The sequence below is a fragment of the Phaethon aethereus genome (genome assembly GCF_964289735.1).
Source record: "Phaethon aethereus genome assembly, chromosome: 3".
NCBI lineage: Eukaryota > Metazoa > Chordata > Aves > Phaethontiformes > Phaethontidae > Phaethon > Phaethon aethereus.
The window spans coordinates 51789478-51817100 of NC_138576.1; the positions used below are offsets into that span (position 1 = coordinate 51789478).

At 40.3% G+C, this 27623-nt stretch overlaps 1 protein-coding gene across 1 annotated transcript in view; it reads right to left on the minus strand.

Moving 5' to 3' along the window:
- The window catches only part of SEC63 (SEC63 homolog, protein translocation regulator), a 64130-nt gene extending 39063 nt beyond the window's left edge, over positions 1-25067 (minus strand). Inside the window, exons 1-4 of the mRNA XM_081997878.1 lie at positions 24532-25067; positions 6132-6231; positions 5163-5277; positions 1318-1430 (exon numbers count right to left, since the gene is read on the minus strand). Of these exons, the coding sequence (XP_081854004.1) occupies positions 1318-1430; positions 5163-5277; positions 6132-6231; positions 24532-24655 (452 nt within the window). The 5' untranslated portion in view covers positions 24656-25067. The remainder of the gene's footprint in view (positions 1-1317; positions 1431-5162; positions 5278-6131; positions 6232-24531) is intronic.
- Positions 25068-27623: the final 2556 nt, after the last annotated feature.

Genomic DNA, 27623 nt, shown 5'->3' on the forward strand with positions numbered 1-27623 from the left:
CTTGTCTCAACACAAAGCAGACTGGAGGGTGGCCTTTGCTTTAGATAAACACCTATCAACAGCTGAGTGGATCAACTGGTGGTGTAAACATTTCTCCTCAAGTGCACTAAAAAAGTATGAATGTCTCCTCGGATTTGCAAGACCAGGATGGGGAGAGTGCACACCTAGCTCAGTCCAACCGAGTATAAAAACTAGACAACTAACAAAAGGATTTTGAGGAGAACAACGGGCTTGAGCTGGTTTCAACCCACGCATGCCTTCCTGGCAGCTGGGGACACCCACCATCATGACAGTGACTTTATTAGAGAGACTGGTAATGGGAATCACATCAGTATTGTGATTGATCTGTGTATTGAAATTCCTGCATTTTGCTAAGTCTTAACTAACAAAATATACTAAAAACACAATGTATCACTCCAGCAAATCAGAAATCAAGTGTAACATCAATGGTCTTCAGATAAGCAAATTTGATATTAAACACTACATGGTCCACACATGGAATATCTAAAAGAACCTGGTCAGAGAGCATTGGACTCTGACAGATGATCATTAAGAGTACAAAAGAATACAAAGGTGTATTAACATTCCATGTATGAACAGCATTACAAAACCTCAACCCACATCTTGATTATGGAAAAATTCAATAAAAAAAGGATTTCCTTTATACTGAACTCTAATATTAGACATCATCGCTCAGATTAAGAAAAAAAAACCAACACAAAACCAAAAAAAAGCTATGAGCAGAGGTAAGGACAAAAAAATACTCTGGAGGAAAAGAGAATTTGAAGATTCAACTTTTAAGAACTAGATAGGTTATATGAAACAGTCACAGAGACAAAACTGAGTGAGAAACAGAATGAAACATTTATTGCTAGATGGGAACAGAGTTAAAATACCGTCTCTTACTCTTTGGCTTTATGACCAGGTGAAATGAACAGTATATTTATTTTCTAAGCAACACTTCAGAATTGCTGTGACAGGGTTGGTTGGTTAAAAACTGCAACATCCATTTTGTTCTTTGTCATCTTTGAAATTTAATATGTAATCACACTGGAAACATTTTTCCTAGCTGACATGGCAGTTTAATACAAAGACCTAACACCTTACAGTATTCTGACAGTTGCTAAACAATTAAGTTATCCTTCCTAACTTGTACAGAACAAGTATGAACCGAACTGAAACATGTTTGGACTTTTGTTACATATACGAACACATTTCCCCTGGCTGCTTAGGTCATCCCTGCTATTTATTACCTTAGAGGCTTCCCTCCCCATAATATCAAGTTCCCATATTTTGTAGGCAAAAAAAGAAACTTACGCTGCATAGGCCTTAGCAATCCTCATGAACATAACTTCATCTCCTCCTTTATCTGGATGGTATTTTAGCGATAGTGCACGGTATTGTTTCTTAATTTCCAATATACTTGCTCCCTTAAAAAGGAAAGTTCTGAGTTATGAATAAATACCTGAAATCAAATCCACTCTTCTATATCTATATTCTAAAGCACATTGTGCAATATTTGTCTGAACCATTAATTGAACTGAAGAATTATCTTCTAATACGATATAATCATGAAACTACAGATGCATTTCATGGAAACATGATTATTTTTCAAAAAATATTTTAACCACCGTAGTATTTTTAAAACAAGTTAGAAGTCATACTCTAACAAAAAGACAGTCAGATGGCTGGGTATTTTTTCCTGGATTACTATGTTTATCCATTCATAGAAAAAAATATGTAAGGCCGCCTTCTCTGTTTGACAGATCTTATATTTTCCTAAACATATTCATGAATATGAGGAATTCTCACTTGCGATATACTTTTTAAGCAAAGAGTTCATAGATCAAGTATGATGGTTCACTTGCAGCTTGTAGGCAGAAATAAATCTGTCAGTCACCACGAACAGCGGATTGCCCTGCCACTTAAGAATGCCTTTGACTAGAATCATCCTACCCATAAATTATTTCAAACTTCTTGAACAAAGGGAATACATTACCTATACCTGAGAAAGAGATCAATTTTTATTCTACTACAGCATGTTGTCAAATGCCACCAACACCAACATAACCCCTTGTGCACTCACTTTCAGGTCAGACTGTAAACTTCGCTACTCAAGAAAACAGATAAAACTTAATAGTATACTAGAAAAACTTTATCTGTGCTTACTATCTGCTAAATTTCACAGAACCATTACCATGGGACTTGTCAACATTTTGTGGTAGAGAGGCCTAGCATGCTGACCTTAACTGCATAATAAACACACAGGAAGTTATTTAAAAATGATGGTACTGTTTCAATAAATTTAAACCAGAAATTACCCTGAGGCTTCATTTGCACTTTATCTCTCTCTATACAATGTATCCATCAGTTTCCAACACTATTTTTCAACAGCATGCCTGCCTCATTTAATGCACAGGATGAATTTACTCCATAATATATTAGACTTCAAGTAAAAACAGCTATTTCAAGACTAAATGAAGAATGCCAGATGAGTAGCAGAAGCTGGAAAGTGGGGGGAGGGAATCAGGTTGCTGGGGAAGAGGTAGGTTTTCACAGCTCAGACGAATGCTGCCCATAAAAGAAGAAATCCCCATTTCTTCTCTCTCGGCCACAGCGGTTGCATGTAATCCCTGATACGCTGATGACAAATTTTTCATCTCTCATTAATTGATTACTACTCATTTTCAAATGTCAGGCTGCAGAGGTTAGCCCTGAGTTACAGAAATGCTTTGCTGCCTGACACCAACTGTCCCAGGCTGCTCTCTGCTTGGAACACAGTTTCCCTGTATTAACTACTTAAAAAAAATTAAGGCCCCAATTGTCTTACTTAAAGAATCCAAAATTATAACCAGTTTTGAGCTTCATCTTTCTGCCTTGGATCCCAGCTGTAAAATGGCAGTAAGGATACTTTGTCAATAAATCAGTAAGACTTATATATTAGTGAATTTAAGTGATGTGCTCCAAAAAGAGCTATTCTATATTCAAAGTGCTGATATTATATATAAAAAAAGGTGCATGTACATTATCTGAACTTTCTCCATGTTGTGGTTCTCCTCTGGAGAAAAAAGCCTCTTGTTACAAGCCGATATACTAACACAAGATAAAAAAATATATAGTCTTAGCCATGGTGTGAATGCAAAGAAGCAAATGAATTATTGTGTACCAAAACTTCCAAGTGCTTACATCTGCAACCTTTTCTTTTTTTTTTTTTTTAATTTGGGGGTTTTGTTTTGGGGATTTTTTGTTGGAGTTTTTTTATTGGGTGGGTGGGGGGGGTTAACAGCAACAGCATTTCCATTATCTAACACCACTTCAACATCTGTATGACTTCCACATCAGCAAGGCTGGCAACAACTCTGTGGGTTCTACCTGAATGGCAACAGAAGAAAGCTGTTGATCTTCATGCAGTCTGAACTAGAAGGTTTTCAAGGGGATTTAACAGACATCATCTGATAGCACAGAAATAAAACCAAACACGCTCTGGAATCTTCTGCTCTACTTTGAGCCCTACTTCAACTCATCTATCTTCACACCCATCTCTTCATCCCCCTTCTGACACCTCTGACTTTAATTCAGTTTGTCCTTATGACAATATGCTCCATCCCTCCATCAGTTCTTGGAGCATTCCCGTATTGGTTTCTTTGCCTGGATAAGTCGCATGCGTCTTAAGCGCGTGTACAAGTTTTCATTCACAAACATCAAGTTATTCACCACACACGTACTTGTTTCCCCTCAGGGTTGTTACTTGCAGAAATCTGCCAAAGATGACAAAAGAAAATCCTCTGATGACCTAACCCCTAGCCTGATTTGTTTAACCAAGGTTAACCCCGATACATGAACATTTAAACCACACAGCTCCAACAGATACCATTCAACAGTAACAATTTATCTTTTTCCTGTGCGTCAGTGAGAGAAGGCAAGTCAACAATCAGTCATTCACAGAGGAAATGAGCAGAGGCTGAATTAAAATAACTTGCCGCCGCACATGACGGGCAGGTCTTGTTCTACCCGTCTAGCGAGAAACAGGCTGGAGTCATCTATCTGCTGTAATGGCTTTCTTAGCACAGAGAGGCAGTACCAGTCATGCCTATCTATATGCTGACAAGCCACCTCGCCAACAGCAAGAGATGTATTTGTTAACGTTCATGTACATACTAAGTTCTCCCACGCCAACAATACACATCAGTTTTAATCAAAATGGGTAATGTCGAAAGTTCTTCCATATTCTCGTGTTGAGCTGTACCCACAGTGTACTTCCTTTGACCGGAGGTGAAAACGTACCTCAGACTTCAGAACTGAAAAGATTACACTTCTGTTACTCGGAAGAGGAGCTTCGTATCAGGAAATAATTACCAAAAGCAGAGAATTTGCCTGAGGTATTGCGGTTAAGATGAAGAAAAGACTTTGACAAGACTAAATAAGAGTTTAAGAGATGTCCAGAAGGTCTATTTGTCTCCTGGGCATATACAACTTTTTATACCCATTTAGAATCAGAGTTTCAATATAAATAAAGCACTGCATCTGTTTTCTAGATAAACACTATGTCTTTTTTTTTGCCAGTTTAATAAACCAATTGGCTGGTATCACTATTTAGAGTTTGTTGTTTGTATTCACAGATGCAACTGAGATTCAAGGTAACCTTTACTACATCAAAATATGCATCACCAACACCCTTCAGTGAAACCTTTCATTTACAAGAGGAATATTGCCGTACAATCACTGTCCATCAAATGAGCATATGTTCTTGTTTATACAGTCAATTCAGCAGCATCCCTAAAAATGGCTATTGAGGCTATTTTCACAGGGCATAAAAGGCAGAATGACTTCTTTTTTTTTCCAGTACCAAGCAAGGAAAACAACACCACAGTAAGATCCAAAATACATTACAAAAATCTACTACATAAATCACTATATTAAGAAAGTCATTAGAATTTTGATGGTTAGACACGTAAGTTATAAATTAGCACAGATATAGGCAAAGAATATCTAACAACTGACTTAAGAAGCAGTAACTTTCAGATGTCAAAAAAGAACAAAACCACTAGATATATTCACTGAAGTTCACTACTTTTGTTTAAAAAGGAAGTCTTAAATTTTACATCTAGACATAGAATATACCATTATAGTCGTAGAGATTAGTAAAAGATGCTGTTACTCACAGGATCCAAATGTAAAACCTCATAGGGGTTGTATTCTTGATACTCTCGGTCCGTTTTGGAAACTTTGTATGCAAGAAACAAAAATAATGCCCAGCCAGCAAGGAGGACTATTTTCCTGTTTGGAAGAAAGAATTTTTTAAATGTACAAATACACTACTGCTACTATAACTCAAATAATACAAATAACATAAGAAGCCATTTGATAGCAGTCTTCAAGACATGATATTAAAATAGCAAGAAAAATTAAAGCAATTTTAAAGCAGGTACGAGTATTTCAGTTATAAAACCACCTTTGACACAGATAAGACAAGCCACTCTGACTTTTAATTAATTTCTTTTCTCTTTTTTTATTTTTATATTAAAGAGGCAACCCACTATCAACAAAGAGTCTTTCCATTCTTTAACTGTCTGTCCTCTGCAGGTAAACAGTAGTATTTCCTATTTTCAAAGGATGACTTTGACCTGATTCTAGACAAAGTCAATGTTAAAAACACAAAAAGCTGAAACATACACATAACAGACAGCAAAATATTTTGAGCGTGGGAGTAATAAACAACTGAAGGATATAAAACCACCAACTTTTAACATACAAATTATTACTATGTCTGTGTTTACACATTAAATATTTAAATCAAAATACATCACTACCGCCACTAATTGCAGTGAGGAAGGATTATTTTTTGAAACAAAAATGCATTGTTTACTTATTTCTTAGTGCTGAGGTTCACTGGTTTCATTTAGCAGGTATTTTATGAAGGACAAACAGCATCCATCTTGATTTCAAGCCCTACTAGATAATAATGATTAACTATTAATTATTCAATTACAGCAAATGTCTCTTCTGTGACATGAAAGCCATTATTATATAACTAATTCCAGCTGCTGTGATTACCAAAAAAAGGTATTTTTATAAAAATAAAAATGTAGGAATTGCTTTAATGGAAAGTCATGCAAATGAAACGTACTTACTTTACTGTAGGAATTATGTTTTGTTGTGGTTTTAACAGTCGTAAACGATACCACAAGCATCTTCCATATACATTTCTTATATTCTTTAATCGAATTTGCTCTATAAAAAGAGAGAGAAATATTGTGATTAACCAATCTGACAAAAAGCTGACAAAAAGCAGAACAAACTTGCTCACTTCATCCTGGAGTAGGCAGTACAAGGTCAGTTGAAGGACTAACAAAAGATCCAGCAATATTAGAGGAAAGTATGGGGTTTTTACCCATTTAAGTGACACCGCACATCCATAACCATAAGAAGTTGCTCAGATTATTCTCCACCACCTAAATGGAATCCATTCCATTTTCCATATGCCACATAGCAACCATCACTTGTGAGCCCAGCCTTTGCCCGGCTAATGTGCATCTGTAAACTTTGCTTCTGCCATTTCATACTCAAATCCAACAAGTGTCCCATTTCAGCATGTCAACTACTGTGTTCAGAACAAAAAGAAAGAAAAAACCCACACATGCAAAACTGTTTGTGTACAACTAAAAAGTTCAGTTAGAGCAAAAGCTGCTTCCTCAATATGATGCATTTTCCTCCTATTTGCAACATCTGCCTTTCCTAAGTTGTTTTCATTTATGTTTTTCCTGTTGAAGGGGAAAAGGAAGAGTAAGATAATAGTTATTTGTGAGCCATGTAGCTCAGTAATATGTGCCCTTGGCAAGCAAGTATATACATTAACAACAAACTAGCCAACAAGATTGCCTCCCATGTCCTTTCAGGATAGGATGGGGCTGGAAGGAAATTGTATTTATACTGTCAACATTACCATGACAAGGCATGGAAGCTCTCTCTAAGAGTTTCAGTTGTATTTCAAAGTTAATCAAGACCAAGTTAGTCTTGGTCAAAGAAGTCTTTTATGCTAAGGAAAGTATGGTGGAAAGCAAATAGCTCATACAGAATTTCTGCAAGCACTGAAACTATAAACAGGATTGAGGTCACTTTGTAACTTTTAAGTAACATGTCCATCCACAGACTATGCAGTCTGCCCTGCAACACTTCCGAGGTGAGGAGGTCCCTGTAATTACCTTACCAGCAAAAGGGTAAAACACCACTTGGCCCTTTTCAGACTAAAAGAAAAAGAATGAAAATAATCTTCATCCGGTCTCAATACATTTAGATATTGCTGGTGAACATAAAGTAACTACATTTGCCATTTTGAAAGAAGTTTGTGAATTGTCTAGATGCAGGAATTAGACTAACAACTTTGATCTAATGCACACATCAACTACATCCTAAAAAAGGTCTTAAATCTGAACTCAGCACTTTTAACAAGGTGATGCCCTCATCTTAACTAAAATAGCAGTTATGATACATGGAAACATCCTTCTCTGGCAAATTCCTAAAAGGCGATTGTGAAAGGCAATGATGACCTCTGTTTAGTTATTCTGACGATACCGTGTGTGTGAAAGCGTGTAGACACGGCACACAGTAATCTACTCGAATTCGTAAGCATGCAATTCAGATTAAATATCTAGAAACTTCAATTCTCAAACTATCTGAGGCCAGAGAAATATGACCATAAAATGCCAATATTGTACACCAGATCAACCACGAGTTCAGATTTAATGTGAATCATATATGAGCACAAGACAGTATTTCAAAGTCTGGCTGTTTGGCAGAAATAAAGAGTAGAAACACAGATGATAAATGAACATCCACAAGCTAGTAAAGCAGACATATATTAAAGCTTGCAGAGACAAGGTACCAGAACAGGAAAAAGTGGATCAACTCATTCTGAGCTACTTGATTCTATACAGTATACCCTCCCTCAAACTCAATATGACACTGAACAGCCTGATGGGATTCCTTGAGAAGATTAGTTAAACAGCCCCATCACCCCCAAAAAGGAAGATATGGAGAAAAGGGAGAATAATTTAATTCCTTGCATCTGATTCAACTCTTGTAGGACTTCAACATAAGCTTCTAAACTTGTCTCACAATTTTGTGCAACAGGTAAACCACACAGGTATTTTGCAGTTCTGAAACGCAAAGATTGTTCACATACTTAAAACGGGTGACACTTTCTAAACAAAAAGGAAATGACTAACATTTGGTTAAGCAACTGCCCACCTAGTTTCACCTCAGTTATGTAAGGCTTTAGAACACATTGCAAAGGAAAACTTCAGAAGGCAATGCAAACAGAGTTAAAATGCAACATTGACTCCCTACTGGTAGAATGCAAGCTAATCTGGCATTTTCCTCTTTGAAATTTTTTTTTTCTTTTAAGATAAAAATTGTCGGAGAACTCCACTGCTTCGGAACTAGATCCACCACAACTAATTGTAAGCTACTTGTTACTTAAAATTAAACTGAAATTTTTAACGCAAAGCTAAGATACATTATCAGCACACAGAACTTGCATATTGAAAAAGCTGATGGCATTAAAGACTAGACAGATGATTAAGTTAAACAACAGGCACTGAAGAGCAACAGGGAGGAAAGTGTTCTGGGCGTTTCAAACAGTTGTTGGACAAGTCTGAGCCACAATGTGATGCTTCTATGAAAAAGTCACCGATGATACTTGAACAAATCAGGCATGACAAGCCTCACAGAAGACGTGTTGGGTGTCTTAATACAAGATGACACCAACTGTTCAACCACGCCAACCCAAATCAGCTACCTGATCCAGTCTGTATCACAGCCCCACAGCCATTTCTGCAGCACAACCGAGGGGCAGTGCTGTTTGGCAACTGTCTTAACTGATCCCACTGCTTGCAGAAATACCTAAACCTAACATGAAAATGGATTACCAGTGCTCTTGGAGAAACAAGAGGGTGACGGAGAACTTGGTTTACTTAATCCCGAAAAACTAAGCCTAACAGGATATGACTCCTTTTAGTGTTTTTGCTAGGATGCTTTTAACAAGCTGCTGTGCCTCGTCTTTAAAAAAATCTGTGCCACCCTGTGAATAGAGTGAACAATGCCCCAGTTCTCAAACCTGCCTACTCTCCAGCTCCCCAAGTGCCAGATGACTCTCTCCTCACTCTGCATCCTCCCTGCAAGAGCAGCCAAAACCCTTCACCTTATCATGCCAAAAAGCTTCAAAAGGCCCTTAGGGGAAGGCACCGTGGAAAGAAAAAAAAAAAAAGTTGTGCAAGGTAAATTAAAAAGTTGGCTTAAAGTCAAATAAAAACCAATCATGGGGGAAAACAAGGCTAGAAACTAAAGGTGTTTTGCAATAACCAGAGAACTGAGATTTTGGAACAACCTTCCACTAACAGCCGCAGGAGTCACATTTTGTGAACAGTATGACAATAGCACCAAGGAAAAAAAAAAAACAAGAAAGAGGCAACTGGTGTGAGCAAAAATTAAGCCCTTTGGATAGGTAAACACCACACACCTAAGACAGCTAAGGATTGCCTGGCAACAGTGTCCTGGAACAGCTATGCTGCACAGGGGGACCTCTTCGGACGAATACCAAACTAAGACACGATGCTAAGCAGCCACCACATTTTTACATCTGAAAAAATGTTTTTTCTGAACATCTGGATCAACGCATCTGAACAACTCTGGATCAAATCTAATTACAGTTGATTAAACCATATCAAAGCAAATGCACCTCATTAATATCTCTCTGATCTTGGGATGGCAATGGTCTTATTTGATTAGCAACCCCAAAAGGGAAACTGGGCGCTAAAAAGATGAATGATTGTTTATAGGTTTCTGTCCAGAACATGAGAGAATCAAATCCTTCCCAAATTGAGGCTAAAATCCAGACTATTCAAATTATTCAGAGCTATCCTGAGGCACTTCCTCTGTCACATGTCATCATTAACACACATTAACTTGTGGAATTCAAAAACAGGCAGCTACTTCATAGAAAGGAGTACAGACAGCATTACTCCCAGCTTAGGCAAAACATCACCCTGAGTAAGAAAGCAATATTCCCACTGTATCCAAGAAAACCAGACTTCCAGTTTATTTACAGACAAAGTATGCATTGCAAAGAAAATACATATCTTGTTAGGAAGACAGCGGGGGGGGGGGGTATGGGGGGTGTGTGGAACCGACACGACAAGGGGCGGGACAGGACTGGAGAAAAAAGGCTAGCAAGAGCCAGAATACCAGATAATTACTGTGCCTAACAAAAGCAGCAATGTATTCCTAATGAGCAAGCTGTGGATAGATCAGGTCCTTTTTTGATTTGCCTTTCTCACCCAAGGAGCTTATTTTCACACAAGTGGATTTGCAGTGCCACAGAACTGGCACCCTGCCCCTGCAATATCCTGCAGACCCCGAGCACGCAGGAGTAAATACATTACATGCTGCTCAGGGTAAAGCTTTGCAGTAAAACAGCAGTTGTACCTTCTTTGGATTTTAGCTCTGGAATCCTCGCTTTGTCAGGGAAATAGATTCAGAGTCTGAGAAGCAGACTGCTTGCTCCAGATCGTGGCTCCCCATTAAAGCATAAGAGCACTTCAGACACCATCCTTTGATATGGGATTACAGGGAGACAAGGGGAGGGAATGCTTTTCCTCTTAAGTCAAAAGAACTTCTGATTTGACGGGTAAAACCCTTAACAGTAGTGAATCTCTCCTATGGTTTTTAAAACAGGTATTAAACAGCCTTGAAAAGCAAAGGTGTAAAGCATCCTTGGGCTTTTGAATTAATCTCGCTAACAATAATCCATGCATCAAGATATTGTCAAAGCTATCCTAAAAGCAAAGCTTTTGCTAAAGCACCCCTATCAGATGAGGATGTAGAGGGCCAGTTCATTTCTGGAAATAAACTGGGGAAGCATCCCATGCTTCCTCCATTTCCCCCAAAATTGTCTGAATGCATCCAAAGTTCCTGAGACTGACAAACAACCTTTCATCAATACAACTCTCTTACTTAATAGTACGAGTGTGCCTATTATAGCACGAGGTGCCTATTGTAATGTATGCGAATATCCAGCCAAAACTACATCTTAATACACTCTAAGTTCTCAAGAAATAACACAACTACTAGTACAAAAGGAAACCTGAGTGCCATCCCTTCCAGTTATTCGGAAAGGGCTAGTCATGTCCTCCAGTGATACTAACAGGTATTTTAATCAACTGACCCAACATTGTTTAAAGCTTTTAGACAAATGAAAATAAACTCAACCACCTGCCGCAGCTATTAATAACTAAATGAAAAAAAGTTCATTTGTACATTAATCTGCTTACTACTTTTGGAAAAAAAAAAATAACAAGTATTTTAGAATTCCTTAAAGGTCGCTGTCCATCTGGCTACATACCTTAACTACAGAATGACTAAAGATCACTGATTTGTAAATTTGAGATTTAGTCAAGTTCATGTTGAATCCAAAAAGGTATGCAACATCTGAATGAGAAGCTCAAACCAATTATTAAAAAAGGAGGGGGGGGGAAGAGACAGTCTTTGATCTTTATTTCTCTTATTTGGCAACTGAAGGTTTTCTCCCTTTGTATTCCAGGCAACGATATGGTTATCAGTAGAGAATGCTTAAGTAAACAACTGACTCCTCTTTGCCAGAACTTATATATGCCTCTTGAATATCCAGGTATACAGAGACAGCAATTTTAGGATGAATAAGCCAGAGGTGTCTGCTTTTTCTGAGTGGCTAACCCCAACCACACAGTTCTTGGATATCACAGAACAGCTGAACATCTGAGGTTGGAAAGACCTCGGGAGATCATCTAATACAACCCTGCTGCTCAGAGAAGGGTCAAAGCAGCAGGTTGCTCTGACTCTAGATCTTTGAGTATCTTCAAGGACAGAGACCCCACAGTGTCTCTGAGCAACTTCTTTAGTGTTTGATCATCCCCACAGGGTAAAAAAAAAAAAAAAAAAAATCTTTCTCATTGTCTATCTCAACATCTCAACATCTGTTCATTTATCCGTCACAGAATGGGTGAGGAACACAAGGCAAACAAACACGGAAGGAAGCTGATCACAGGTTGGGTTCACTGTTTCCATAGGTTACATACAACCTGTGGCCTACACCTCAACCATGCCTGACTTAAGTTTAGTTTTGATGTTCACCCATACCTTACTTACTGGCACACACACTGCCTTCCTGCACTTCTCCCCCGCCCCTCCATCATAAGAACGCAAAGCCTTTGGCTTCTCATACAAATATTGTCTTCAAAAACCGAGGCCTTTATAAAACGCAGCAACAGCATATTGTTTTACCACACTCCAGTCGCCACCTTGGTAGTACTGCTGATGTGCTGACAGAAGCATGTCTGCTTCACTAGTCATGGGGAAGACAAAGGACGCTGGCAACATCGGTGCTGCCAGGCAGCTCGGGAACACAAGTGCTTCTATTGCCAGAAGAATCTGACATGCATGTTGGCATGAAATAGGGTAAGAAAAGTACCACAGAAAGAATGAACCACTTCAGTGGGCAATGACAAGAGCACCAGATAACTGAGCTGTGCCAAGTCATGAAATGAAAGATCTGGAATCCAAGTCATTTTCAGGTGAACACCATGAAGCAGTACAAATACAGCAGCACTGCAAGAGTTTTGCTTCATTTTTAGTAACATGTGTCGGATAACCTAACCTAGCTGTCACTTCAGAAATAATTTCTGCCCTACTCCTATCTGACAATGAAGCAGAAGCAGTCTTCACTGTTCTACTATTGAAAGTACTTGAAAAGTTCTTTTTGTTTCTGAAGATACAGGGGGATCCATTTTATCCCTAGGAATGCTTGATAAATGATGCCAACCAAGACCAAAGCTTTTTGTCTCAGTTCCTAGGGGATCCAACAAGTGCTCCAAAAAAAAAAAACTAAGGGACATGCTTTTTCATTTTTCATGTCTTCTTGAAGAAAGAGACAGCATTACATACTTATTGGAGAGGGGCAACTCTGGAACAGAGGGAGGAGATACATCTGGAATTGTAGAGAAAAGTTTTAATGACCAGAATCTCATTTCAGATGCCAAAACCAGGTCAGTTTTAGGAAAAAAATACCATGGGTAGTAATGCCAATAGTCTTACTTTGTATCTAAAGCATGTGAGTTTAAAAAATTATACAGTCAATTTTTAGGACAGCCAAAAACTAACAAGGAAAAACCCTATTACTGAGAATAAATGGAAGCCACAGGTTTTCCATCATTCTACCTCAAAGAGTAGGGAAGAAGTATGTCCTAGCCTCCTGCATCCTTTCTGCCTTCAGACTAGTAAGAAAAGCAAAGGCAGCAAGTCTAAAATACAGCTCCAGTGGACTCAGAAAAAGAAATCAGAAAAAGAAATATGAGGAGATGCATATGAAACATCCTACACACCAGATGCAGACAATTCACCCAAAGGGAAACGCTGCATGGTTTTGAAAGAAAAGGACTTCTTTCAGCAAGGAACACAGAGTGACAGAGTTAGGGCCTAAGAAACACCAAGCACGCTTAAAAGACAGACTTCCACAAAACTTATTTGCAGCACGTCATCCCCTCTCTACCCCTGCCTTGGAAATTTGTACCTGTGGAATACACCGAGAGATGCAAGTAATACACATAGCATGCAAGTCTTGAGTAAAAATTATGACCCAAGGATACCATGGCTCTAGGCATTAAACTCATTCCATTAAAACTGAGGGTAACAAGGCTCAGCAGAAACACTGCTCTTGAGTTTCTGATTTTGCTGGTTTTAATTCAGAGTTCTACAGTTTTAGTCCTCTAAACTGTGCACTAAAAAGGTTCCTGTTTTCTTTCAACAGCTACATATATGTGCATATATACACTACGTATACACATACATATGCAAAGGATGAAGTCTTGGGAGTTTTTCCTACTTCAGTAATCACAGAAATTAAGCACTGTTACAGACAATTTATTTACTAAGGTCTTGAACAGGGGCACTCTGAACAAATTTGCTTTTTTAATCACAGAACTATTTTTCACATAACAGGTGATGAATACAAGTATGAAAACGCTACCCTGCTGCCTTACTAGGCCATTTTAGCTTACCTCTATTGGCATTTTCCTTGATACTTTTTATAAAATAGGCTCCCCACATGGATATAGTATGGTATCCAGGAATAATTTAAAAAAAAAAAAAAAATCACAGGATTAGGAAAAAATGCTGCACTTGCTTTCAAAAGACAACACCGACAAACACCAACAATGATGTTTTAAACCAGTAAGCCATCCCCAGCAACTAAGAGGCAAGATTCAAACTCAAAGTCAACAACTCCTTTGAAGTGCTAAATAATTGAAAAACCTTATAACAATAGGATTGAATTCTAGTATAAAGCCCCGAGTTATGAGGCATGAAGCAAATTAAATTGATTTTAAAAGCTTTCTAATATGCAGTTGCTTAAATCCAAAAGCCTTCAAATGACCACTAGTGTTTCAGTTAAGATCTTTGTTTTTTAAACTGGAAAGCATGTTTCAGGAGAAAAGTTACACAAAATGCTGGTGAAAGACTTTGAACTGATCATATCAGTGAAAAATTAACGTAATCCAAATAGATCCTTTCCAATTTTCTTGTCTCTTATTCTGAGAATTGTCTCCATTACCCTGAGTTTATCTATAAAGTTCGCCTCTTCACTAAAACATTCATAGCTCAATAATCTGACCCTATTTGTTTTCAAAGATATTTTTTCTGTCTAGTAAATATTCATAGAAGAAATTAAAAAAACAAGTGTTTTGAGTAGCATGTTGTTGTTGTTAACTATTAAAACTCCAAGCAATTCATAAACTACAGAAAGTCCTGTGAAAGACCTCAACACCAAGGCAGCTTCTTTTCTAAGGCATGTTTTGCAATGACTAGATTAAGTGTAAAAGGAACAAAATATAACCTAACTTTTCATTCACATACTGTTCCACACATATTCAATGACCAAAAGATAACATTTCTTACTAATGACTTTAACAAATTGCAACATAAGGTGATTCAACACCTTGAAAGTTAACTTCTTTTCAGTTTACTTTCACTTTCTGTTCAGCCAGCCTCACTGGTCTCGGTGTACAGTTCCACATTACATTACTCCTAATCAAGCCATTTCCAAACCTTCTCCTTCCTATAAGTTTACTGTCTCATTCTGCTGACAGAACTGTTAGTGGGACTAACTATATACCAACTTCAAAGCAACAGCACCTAAATTATCAAGTTTATAATAGGGATGGACCTACAGTTGCATCAGCAAAACTTTATAATAAAAGTCCAAGAAGAATCAGAAAACTGGCCATTTTAATGACACCCACACAGGTCAAAGGTAATAATTTTAGGTTAAATCAACAACAACATTGGCCTCAAAGACTTACACATTCTTAATTATTAGCATTATTTTATGAATGTGGTGTGGGGAGGAAACCACAACACATTCAATCCAAAACAAATGTAGACAAAAGACACTTAGCATACCACTAATCACTAAAAACACCTGTAATCAGTATTGTTCTGATGCACACCTTGAAGAAACTGTAATAAAAGAGTTAGTGGACACAGGCATAGTACCATACATCCTTTTGTCATCAGTGCGGCTTTTGTAAAGGGAAAGTGAGCTTTACAAACTTGAGTGCTCTAAAGGAAGCAAACGTATGCAGGAGGAGATCCTACTGATGCACTCTGTGGTTTCCAAAAGGCTTTTGAAAGGTTCCCCTTAATAGTCTTTCAGGACAACCATCTAACTATCGCAAAAATAAATATGTGACTAGAAGACTGAGTGAATGGCCAATTCTCACAGCAGAAGAAAATTGCCAGGAGTTCTGCAGGAATCTGTGTTGGAACTACAACACTCACATTCCACTAACAAGTACCTGGGTAAAGGGGCGAGCAGTAAAATAAAGCTTCTGGACAATATTAACTTTTTCTGAGTAACAAGGGCAAGGGTATCCAGGAGAATTGCAAAGATGAAGCAAGCAGACTACAGACTGGCACATGGAATTCAGGGTATGAGAATGTAATGAGCAATGGAGACTATCCTAATTTTATATACATATAAGGATGAGCTTGGGGCTGACCATTACATCTCTCGGGAACATGAACTTGATGTTGTGAAAAAAATGTTCTATGAAAACCTCAGATGAATGTTTATTAGTGATAAAAAGCAAAGCAAATGTTTAGAGCATTCCTGTGAGGAAAGGAAGTGAACATTATTCTACCATGTAAGCTTAAGGTATGTACAGCCTTGAGTATGATGCAGTGTCCCAGTCCCCACCTCTCAAAGAGGGGCAACTAGAAAATATTCAATTAAGGTGAACAAGGGCCCTTGAACATATGAGAAGATTTATGTCCAAAATATAAGCTACAAATCTTTTGGTTGGGAGAGACAGGAGTGCAAGGAGAGGCAATGGAAAGCTGAAAACAAACAAACAAAAAAACAACTAAGTGACAGCTAGAACAGACAGGATTGAATGTTTACTACCTCTTCCAGTAGAGCAAATAAGGATCATCAAATAAAAATCAAAAGCAGATGCAAAACAAAGGTGATTATTTGCTGTGTGGACAGCAGAGCTGGTGAGCTCCTTGCCATAGATGGTCTGCTAAAAGAAAGTCAGAAACCACTGGAAACTGGGAGAATATGCAAAGGAAGCATCATTTACGCTTGTCCTGTTATTCTCTCTTTAAAGCATACAGTTTTGTAATACCATGTAAAGACGACATCTGACCTGACCTAGTATATCCACTCTTTTATTTCTTAAAAACAAAAACACAGCCCACACAAAAAAACCAACCTGACACTATTTGAAACTTCATTGGTGAGCCATTGTAGAAGTCACAATGCTAGCAAATATCTCATTTTGAAATAGTTCAACCAGCCAAGCAAGATAAACCAAGCATCTTTTGAATCTAAAATGCGTCACTTCAAACAGATATTATATTTAGAACGCTCGTAAGTAATTTTCTGTACAAGGGAAATACTAAGTGAAAATCTGGAAACACCTCTTCAATCTTCTAAATTGTACACTTCTTTAAAAACTGGTGCAGACACAAATCTTTTTCCTAAGGAAGGAAATGAAGTATCTATTTTGGGCTTCTCCCCACTCCTGATATGGTCCAGCCAGCACAACCTCTCTCACCATGCAATGGAGGCCCATGTGTCTTGGGTCCTGGCTAACAACTGAGGGAAAGGCCTCCAACTCCCGCAGTGGGAGAAGGCAGCACCACACAACCAAAGGACACAGCAGCCCCAGTCTAGACTTGTTCTAATTGCTGCAGATCTGCACCCTTCTTCACAGGCATGAAGCAAAACCCAAATCCTCACTTTGGAATTGCGGTTGAGACCACTCATTACCATTTACCTTGCTCCTCTCTCAAGTTCCCGCTCCTACTGCAGAAATGGTTTAGCTGCTCATGAAACCATAACTGAACATGACACTTTACCCTTGAATATAGCAGGTTAAATACCACTAACTTGACTTCTCTAATACTTAGCCTGTACATCCTGTAGTTCAGTGTCATCTACATGAGCAGTCAAGATATCACTGCAGCAAGTAGAAAATGAACAAGGCATATAGTAAAACTTTCACAATGCTATTTTCATAAGCTTCTATAACAAAGGTTGAATGTAAAAAAAATAGAAACAGCTTTATTTTCATGTACATGTAATGAGAGATAAAGTTCTTGTAATAGCTTGATCTTTATCTTGCAACAAAAAGCATTTCAGAGTTAAGTGTTCTGGACAATCTTGAAACTACTCAACTAATCTCTAATACAGGGTTATTAATTTTACTTTACTGCTAGGAGGCTACGATGCTTATAATAAGATTACAATACTTAAAAAAAAATCAAAAGACATGCCTTTTATCCAAATAACAGAGGAGTTTAGATAACTCTGTCTAAAAACTTTGTTTTGAAAAGTATTTTTAGAGATAATTGCTAGGCATTGCTAATGACATCTCATGATGTTTGCCCTTTCTTCAAATGTTTCTGAAAAAAAAAACCCTACTGCATCAAAATAGCAATATCGTAAAAAAAAAATTTAACAAAATAGTTAATCCATTCTATTAAGTATCACCACTATATTCTGTTCTCCCTCCTTTTAATGTTCACCTAATAAGCTGTATTTTTCTGGATTTGAAATGGTTTAAGTTTACCATAGTACACTCAATCTCTCAATACCTCCAAAAATTCAATTTATATGTAATAACAGTTTTTAAATGCATAACTGAGTTTTACTGACTCTCCTCCCACTTCCTGACACAATGCTCAAAGGTTATATTAACAGGAAAGGATAAGCACACGCACTTATGGGCATGAAATGCTTATATTCACAGATATCAAGTTTTCACACCCATGCTCATCCACCACATAAGCATTAGCAACAAGTATGGCATCCTCTGTTTTTATCCTGTCCTCTACCAGCATCCTGTACTTCCATCCTGTACTACCAAATACCAAAATGCTGCGAAATACTTCTGAGGCATGGTTAAAGAGATTTCACTGAGCTGTGAGAAAGGACGGGGTCACAGTTAACCCACTCCAACCAATCTTATCTCACCAGAGGATTAGAAGCCGCACAGAATTTAGCCCTGGAGTGGGAGCAGCAGTATTAGGTAATCCCAAGACGCTCTTCCTCTACCCCAGCTGCTATGAGGTGCAAGTGTTCACTACTTCATTACAAATAAAACAGAAGAAATGCTGCCCATGTTCGCTACGTTGGTTTGAGTCATGTCCAGTTGCAGACTCACTGTTTGTCCTTAAAGGGCCAAGTAAACTTTAAACTTATAACCTCAGTTCTTCTACTTCTGTCTTAAAGGAGGGGATTCATACAGATCTCTGAAGACAGCCTCGAGATCTACAGATGAAAAATGCACAAAAAAAGTTACAAAGAAACCTTCACATTTACTCTACTGCATAGGGACATCCAGTATAGTGGGCAGATACACAGAGAAGTGTGGTTCCTAATACAGTAAATCTTTACAGAAGGACTTTCTTAGGACTTCTATTCAAGGTTTTGAATGTGGCTGCCAAGTACTACCTATCTACAGTAGTATGCAAAAACCCCTACTGCTTCAAAACAGCAATAGAGTAAAAAATTAACAAAATAGTATTAAGTATCACCATTATATTCCATTCTGCCTTAACAATCACCTAGTAAGCTATATTTTTTAAGTATTTCTGTACTTTGCCCGGCCCCAATGCAAAAGGGCTGGACTAGAATGGGGATTCTCAAACTGCCTACACTACTTCCTAGAGGCACAGCATCCTCAAAGATTAGCAGGGAATAGCCTCCTTTAACCAGATTTTTTAAAGCTTTTCTTTGTACTAGCCCAGTGTTTTTCAGGAAAACTTTAGCTACATGTCAGAAGCAGAAACATTTGAGAGGGTAGGGTGCAAGGGAAAAAGCTTAGTGAACAACAGGACAACATATACTCTGGGGGTGGTAGCGATCGACATAAAAACACCTACATACTTTATATGATTTTCTATCACAACAGAAGTAAACTGAACAACTTCTACCCATTTCATATTAATATTTTTTCCTCGATACAAAAATGCAGCAGCTAATTTTTTTTCCATTCCTACAGTAGATTTTGTTGTTCTTACACTTCAAGGAGGAAGATCTGTGTTCCAAGCAGAATAGCTCCTACAGCCTCTTTTCTCTCAGAGAAGAGACTGCAAGAGAAAACTTTCATTAACATTATGCCTGCATTCGCAGCGATTATTCTTTAGGGTTTTGAACTGTTTTCAATATTTTGTTTTGTTTAAGTTACTCTAAGACTCAGGGTAGAGACTTTTATTCTTTCCAGCTTTGTAACACATTATGAATACGTAGTGCCCTAAAACAGGATAATTTATTTTATGTAGACCTAAATCAACTCAAAAATTGGATGAAATTACAAGCTTTCACAGATACACGTACTTAGCTATGAAGCACATCACAATCTATGACCACCTGTTTCAGCACAGCTTTATAATTACGTGTCTCAATTCAGCAGCACAAGTATAAGTCTAAAAGTACAAAGTTCAGCAAACACATCAGTATTGTGCAACTGGTGCATTATCCAACTGAATTAATTCATCTCCTGCTGTCCATTTCCCTTCTAGACACTGATGTTTCATGCATACAAGCCTACAGTGAAACTGGTTCAAATCAAGTCCAACAACACAAAGATACTTTGATGGGCACTTATCCATCCCCAAGTGCTGAGGAAAACCATCTTTTCTTTAACTCTCACAATTAACTTTTTCAAAAACAACTTAAAAATTCTCATTTCAGAAAATACTTTTTAGTTAAGAAATTAATCTGCACCAGAGTAATTTTTTTGCCACTATATTTTTGTTCCAAATCAAGAACAGTCCTTGCAATATTTTTCCTCACAATAATTATGTAAGTTACACCAATATTTACCCAAAACACATGTAATCCACAAAGAGTATGAAGTGTGAGGTTTTTTTTTTTAAATAAAACACAAACATATGTTTTAAAGATACATGTCAAGGATAAACAACATGGCAGTTTCAGCATCACCTCCAGCCAAAGAATCAGCCTCCTCCCCTCGCAGCTCACAGTCACATCCTGCACCATCCCAGATATCCACAAAGTGAATCCTACCCAGAAACTAATACACATTAAAAGGTACACATGAAAAAAGTGCCAAAAATTAGTTTTATCTCAAATTAATTTCTTCCAGTCCCTCACACTGCTCAGGTGCTCCATTTGGCATAAGGGAGGGGGAGAAATACAATACTTGCTCTGTTAGAGCATTGCTACCTTGAAGCAGTTACGAAACTGCAGCCCAAGACACAAAGCTGAATAATTAACCTTTTATAAAACCCTTATTAGCTCTACAACAAACTCTGAGGAAATAAAGTCATTGACAAATCTGTTTTACAAAGTCAATTACTGGTTTGTTTGGTTTATCAAAGCTGAGGTAATGAAATTATAGGACAGTTCACAAGGTGACCACCACATCACAGCAAGGCCCTCCCAAATATAAATATTAATCCCTGCTGCAGGTTGTCGCAACACTTCATATGGACTCTCTCAGAATGCCTGGAGAAAGCAGGTTTAGACATCCAGTAAATAAAAGCAGCTCAAATTCTACTCCGGACTTGAGAGAGACAAAAAGATAAATCATGCTGTTCTTCAAGACAGTAGTATTGAAAAGGTCTTTCAAAAGTTTATTTTAAAAAGAACTAAGAGCAAAATCTGAATGGCTTGGCAAAAAAACCTGTTCTGCTAAAAATTTGACATTATGTAACACATAGTGAGTTTTCTCAAAGTAGCAAAGCAATACAGATATAGTATTACATTCCAATCTTCACCATGGCAAAAACACACACTGGTTTTGTATTTTTTTTTCTTTAATTTACATTATGGACATTTACTACAAAACAACAGCACAGACCAAATCCTACAAGTCCTATGGACCATCAGCAATTTCCAGATTTTTGGTGCTAAATCTCACTTGAAGAGAGCTGTGAAATGCTTTGCCCTCATTCCTCTCGCTCTGCCGGCACGCTCCACTGTGTCAAGTACCAACAATCTATAGCAGCGCGTTTGTAGATGCAAGCAGCAGGCACTGAAGGCTCAACGTCCATGCTACAAGCATTTCTGTCTTGCTTCAGAGTACCTCTAGTCCTCTCTCACAAACCAATGTGGCTGAAGCACATCTTCCAACCTAGTCTGTACCAAAAAAGGAGTCTGCTCTGGGTCTTTTGGATGCTCTGGTTCTCATTGTAAATGGTTCCTGAAGTGAGGAGGACAGACTTGTGATTTGCTTCACAAAAGTTCCCTCTGATCCCGTCTTCTCAGACCTGGCAGGCTGAAACAGACAGCTAGTCCTTCTGGACCTCACCAACTCTGCCCGGGGCCACAAACACATCTCTAGACTGGACTATAACACAGGTAGGACAAAACACAATTCCAGAACAAAAATGTTAGTTGGTCCTACACAGAGAGAACAGAGGTCCTGGCAGAGCTTATTCAGTTTGGCCCTGTACTGTGCCTCACTGGTTGGAAAACCTGATCTAATTTAGTCTCAAAATAAACATCTCTTATCAACGTATAGATATTCCTGCTCATTACAGGAAGCAGAAGCTGGCAGTGCTGGAAAATTTATCTCCTGAAGACACAGGTCTTCTCTTAGCTTCCAAAACTATGTATGTGTTTTGGTTCGAGGTTTTTTTAGCGAACTATTCTGAAAACAAGAAGTCATAGCTAAACAATTGGTGCTTTGCATCATCACAAGGTTTTAATTTATTCCTGAAATCTTGTTCAAATGCTGGAACAGGTACAGTTGAATACACACGAAGTTGTGTGAAGACTATTTAGAGGATTTTGCTCCTAAGAGTTGCACAAGAGCAGCCATACGCTTGAACAACTAGAACACCACAATGAATCCTGGGAGACCCCCAGTAGTCCTGAACGTGACCGGCACACCACCTCAACTCTTTATTCAAAACGAGTCTGCAGAACAGAACTCAGCAGGAGACTGTAGGCACGCTATTAAACCATATGCTAAAAATTGGACTATACTCACATCTTAAAATCCATTAAGACAATTATGAAGCAGAAATAATTTTTTCATTTCCGTTCACTGCCATGCCTGGTGACTTTCACTTAGTTGATTCATTTCTGTACCAACAGCATAATAAAATTTACCTTGTGTTTTGGAAAGTATGGTTTGAAACCAGTACTAATTGCAGAACGATATACAGCAGGCCCTCCACACACACAACACTGGCTAGAGGGAAAGAAATGAGTCATGTTTAATGGCAGGCCTACTTGGAAATTGAGTATGATCCATACAGCCATGTAGCCATGTTCCAAATTCACTTTTTTATTTTTCTGTCATTCTGTAAAGCTACTAAAGTGCTTCCAAATTTGACAGCATTCTTATGGCTTTTGCTGCTGCTGTCAGCCCCTTGAAACTGTGAAGTCAAAAGCAGCGAGTGTCACTGCCAGTCACGGTATTCTGCGCAACTTCTCAACCCAGTCACATCAGTTTTCCCAAGAAGCATCTGCTAAAAACCACTGAGGAAGTAAAACATTATTCAAGAGAAAGAATAATTTTCTCTGCCTCCCACCCTTCACCAGAACAAAAAAACCTTGAGTTTTGGAGAAAGGTTACAGAGTTATCTTTTCTCTCTGATCCCTCATTCCTTAAAAACAATCCAAAGATTACAAAATGTCTTCACAACAACAGTAATGCCTCTCGCTCTTGCTCTTGCAACAGTCAGCACTCCGCAAGACAAAGCGGAGAAACCTTTCTTTCCAAACAGAAAGAACACTCCTCAGCCATACAACAGGTAGTACCTGGAGGGCAGAGATCAATCCTCCAAAGAGGATCTCTAGTCAGAAGCCCCAGACATGTTTGTCAGCAACCAAGATTGTTAACAGCTATGATTTAGCACCAAAACAGCATTTGTTCTATCTTTTTTTTTCTACTTACTTCCTACTAGGAGATGTAGGAGTAAGATTTCATCGTTGATTATTTCTTTTGTATATAAAACTAAGTTAAACAGAACCACGCAAGCCATTTAAAACGGCATACAAAACCACTAAATACCCACCAGATGTTGAACATAAAAAGATGCAGTGAACGAAAGGGATTTTTCTCAGATTGCAAAGCACAAGTGTTCTTAAAAGGTCAGTTGTTCCAGCGATAGGAATCAGCATCAAGCATCCCCGTTCTACTGAGCATTTATTATCCTGCCTTTAAAGACAATTTCTACAGCCTTTTTCATCTCAAAACTGCAGTTAAAAATGTGTTCCTGGCAGCCTATATACCAAAACGCCTGCTCCCTCCAAGAATAGGGGGATGCAGGAAAGACAAAGAGGGAAATGACTATGGAAATGAAATGCAGAAGTATTCAGAGAAACTTTGTAACATTGTTCGGGCGACAAAACATCATCCCAAGAGGCAGAGCAGAAACCTAGCACTTAGGACACTTAACTGTGACTTGCAATGGGAAAAAGGAAAGCCCCATTTTCACGCTCGCTGTGACCTTACGGCATACAAAAGCAGAGCCTGGTAACTTCGCCTCTTTGGCCTCAACTCCAGAACAACGTTCAATAGTTTATGTCTCTCCCACGATGAAAATTTAGGTCATCCGCCCTGAAGCACCCCGGGAAGACAAGGGGGAAAAATAAACCCAAACCCAGGCATTAGACCCCAGCGCAGCAATGACTCTGCAGGAGCAGAGGCGCGGAGCCGAGCGCGCTTTCGGGGAGGCGGGCTCGGACCCTCCCGTTTGCCGTCTGCCCCCCGGGACCGCCAAATGGCTGACAGCGACTACACCGCCAGCCCGGTGCCCTCCAGAAGCGGCAGCCCCCGGGGTCGCGCTCCGCAGGGTCGGCCGGGCGCCCCAGGCCGGGCGGAGCGGCGACAGTGCGGGCCGGGCCCGGCACGGCCCGGCGGGAGGCACGGCCCGGCCCCGCTCTGCCGCGGCGCGGAGGTGCGGGCGCCGGCGGCGGCAGGCGGAGGCGCAGGCCAGGCCCGGGGCAGGGCCGCTCACCGGCGTGCTGGTCCCGCGGCCACAGGTAGTAGGTGGCGGGGATGACAATGAGCCCCACGAAGCTGGTGAGGAAGTAGAAGAACGTGTTGCCGCTGTCGTCGTACTGGAACTGCTGCCCCGCCATGGCCGCTCACCGCCGCGTCGAACCGCCTACCCCTGCCGCTGGCGTCTCCGCCGGCGGCCCGGTCTCGCCGTCCCGGCTCGCGCGGGGCCGAGCCAGACGCTCCGGGATCCCGCGAGAACGGGCGCTCCCCCGCCCCCTCCCGGGCGCCGCCGCGGAAGGAGACGTGTCACTGTGCAGCCACCATAGCCAATGTGGCGTCACGGGCGGCGCGCGCGCACCCCCACCCCCACCCGGTCGCTGATTGGCTTGCCGAAAGCCCCGCCCGTCGCCTTCCGCCGCGCCGTGAGGGCCGTCTGAGGCGAGCTGGGGGAGGGGTGGGGTGGCGGTCCCGTTGAAGTTCCGTCCGTTCCCCTCACGTCCTCGACCCCGTCCCTGTTCCGAGGGACGTTGTGACCCGGCCGGCTCCCGCGGGCGGATGGGCGAAAGCGGTAGCCTGCGGGAAGCCGAGTGCTGACCCCCACCTTGCCCCCGGGCCGCTGCCTCTTCCCCGCAAGATGGCGCCCCTGCCCCGGGGTAGCGCCCGGCTGCCTCTTGCTGTTCCCTGCCCTCATCCCCGCGCGAAATGGGTGTCCCCGTGGAATTGCTGGAGCCTTGAGACCGCGACCAGGGTTTTGCGGTGTGCAGAGGTGCTGCTGGGGGCCAGTGCTGGTTTTATCCCCAATGCGGTTGAGGCTGGGCTGCTCTGCGGGAGCAGCTGTGGTTTGCGGTCGGCATGAGGCAGCGAGGTCTGTGACAGGGTCGGGAGTGGGGAAGGCTGCAGGAACAGGGCTAGGGAAGAGAGGAAGGCAATGAGGATAGAAGCCGGGAAGCAGAATTCAGGGAGTAAATAAGGGACCAGAACGCACAGTGTTCTTAAGATGTGTAAGAACTTGCATGAGGAAAGTAGTTCAGACATATGAAGCCCTCAGGATTTGGAGGGTGGACCCTGGCCAGCCATGTGAGGGCAAACAATTAAATTTGTGTCTAATTCTGAATTTAGTTGCAGGAATGATCATACTGTACGAGACCACGTGACCCTAAAGGTGTGAAATCAAAAGGCAGATACTGTGTTGGCATTCATCACACCATTAATGACAAGTTACCTCTTTGAAGTAGAAAAGATTGCTAATCATACCCATTCATGAAAATATGGCCATCTCTACTTCACAGTAGAGTGTAAAGCCCCTAGCTTCACAGTCCAGTGTAAAGCCCCTCATAAATGTGATCTCATAAATATCTCACAGTTTCAGTACTTGTAAATTCAGACTATGGGAAAACATGACACAGTGGTAGTGATGGCTTCACATGCCAGGGAAGCATTAGGCATGCCTTAGTGAGAAAGAAGTGCTGTCCCAACATTAAAGACAACTGACGTGGCAAGTGGAGAGAAAGGTAATAGCGACACAAGAGCAGCACCATATGTCCTGATGCCACGATACAGTAATCCATAGATGGAAGAAATCTTTAAAGACAATTTTTCTGGGAAAGGATTTTGTGTTAATTAAAATGTTTCAAAAAAAAAAATTTCTTTTTTTCATTGATACTCTTTGTAATTGTTCCCAGTTAGATCCTTGTAGGGTTCATAGGAAAAGTTTAAGGTATTTCCTTCTATGTCATTTGCTTTATACACTGCCTTTGAGTGTTGTACACCCTCTGCATTGACAACAATCCTTGCAGTAGCTGTTTTGGAAGATACCTGATTGCATGAAACTCACCTCCCTCTGTGGGTTTCTAATTCTTCATGTTTCACACTGAGGCAGTGAAAAGCTGCTGTCTAGTAAAAAAGATGCAAGACAGGTAAAAACCTATGCATGTACTTAGTCCCGTTTTGTAAGCAGAGGAAATGCTCTTTCTGCAACTGTGTTCATCTGCTGAGTCTGTTACTTAAGTCAGATGAAGGGGCAGAGCTTGGAAAGGTGATTAAGTTCCTACAGCTGTTTTGTGAAAGCAACCTGTTAGGTGAGGAAGGCTGGTGGGTGCACCAGCTTGAAGGACTAGCAGTGGGTGAGCTAAGATCTTACCAAACACTGTAAAATCCACATGGGAGACAGTGTGGGACAGTGCCCTGTAGAAAATCTCTACCACAGGAGCCAGAACAGGAGGAAAGCAGGCATCACACATATTGCAGAGCATGAGACTGCTTCTTAATGTTTTGGAGCCCAGCTATGGATTTTCTATTGGACTTCTGCAGTCCACCTGGCTTCCCTTCAGTACCCGGCACCAGGTTCAAATTGTGCAGTGTTATGCATGTGGTCGTTTGCACAGTGGTTTCATGGTCACCAGCATCTCTCTTGCGGGTGATGTTTCCAATCTCATGAGAGATAATCAGCTGCTGACCACCTCTACCAAGTGTGCACCTTCAGTCGTCTATCAAGGGAATGTTACAAAAATGCAGCCTACTGAGTTCAATCCTGCCTTAATTCCTAACCACACAGAGACCCAAATGACTGGCAGGAGAAAGAGTGCTTTGGCAAGATCCCATAATCTCTGGGGAGGAAAAGCAATGACAAACCTGGTAATGTACCAAAGGTGACAGTCAGGCTGGACAGTCAGCGGATAGGAGCAGTGAGATTTAGAACATTTCAGCTGTAACAGGTATGTAGTTTCCAAACAGAATGGAAGATTTTATGATTGTGAAATGAGCTCTAGCAGATACGCCTACAGCTGTGGGAACTTTTGTCCCAGATGTCATGACCTTCCCGATCTTCTGAGAGATGGTGGCCTGCCTTCCCGCAGCCGGTGGAGTCTGGAGAGCAGGCGTTTCCAGAGGTGGTGACTGGCCGGCAAGTAGTGGTATGGAAATTACACAATCCTCTGCCATAATCCTCACCACAGGTTGATGAGCCATGGCTGTCACCACTGCATCACCGATGGCATTCCCTTTGCTGGTTATGGTAGCGTCCTTTGCCTGGGCTGGACAGTGAACCACAGCAATCTCTCTGGGAAGTTGAATTGTGTCCAGCAAGTCCCAAACTTCTGCTCCATTAGC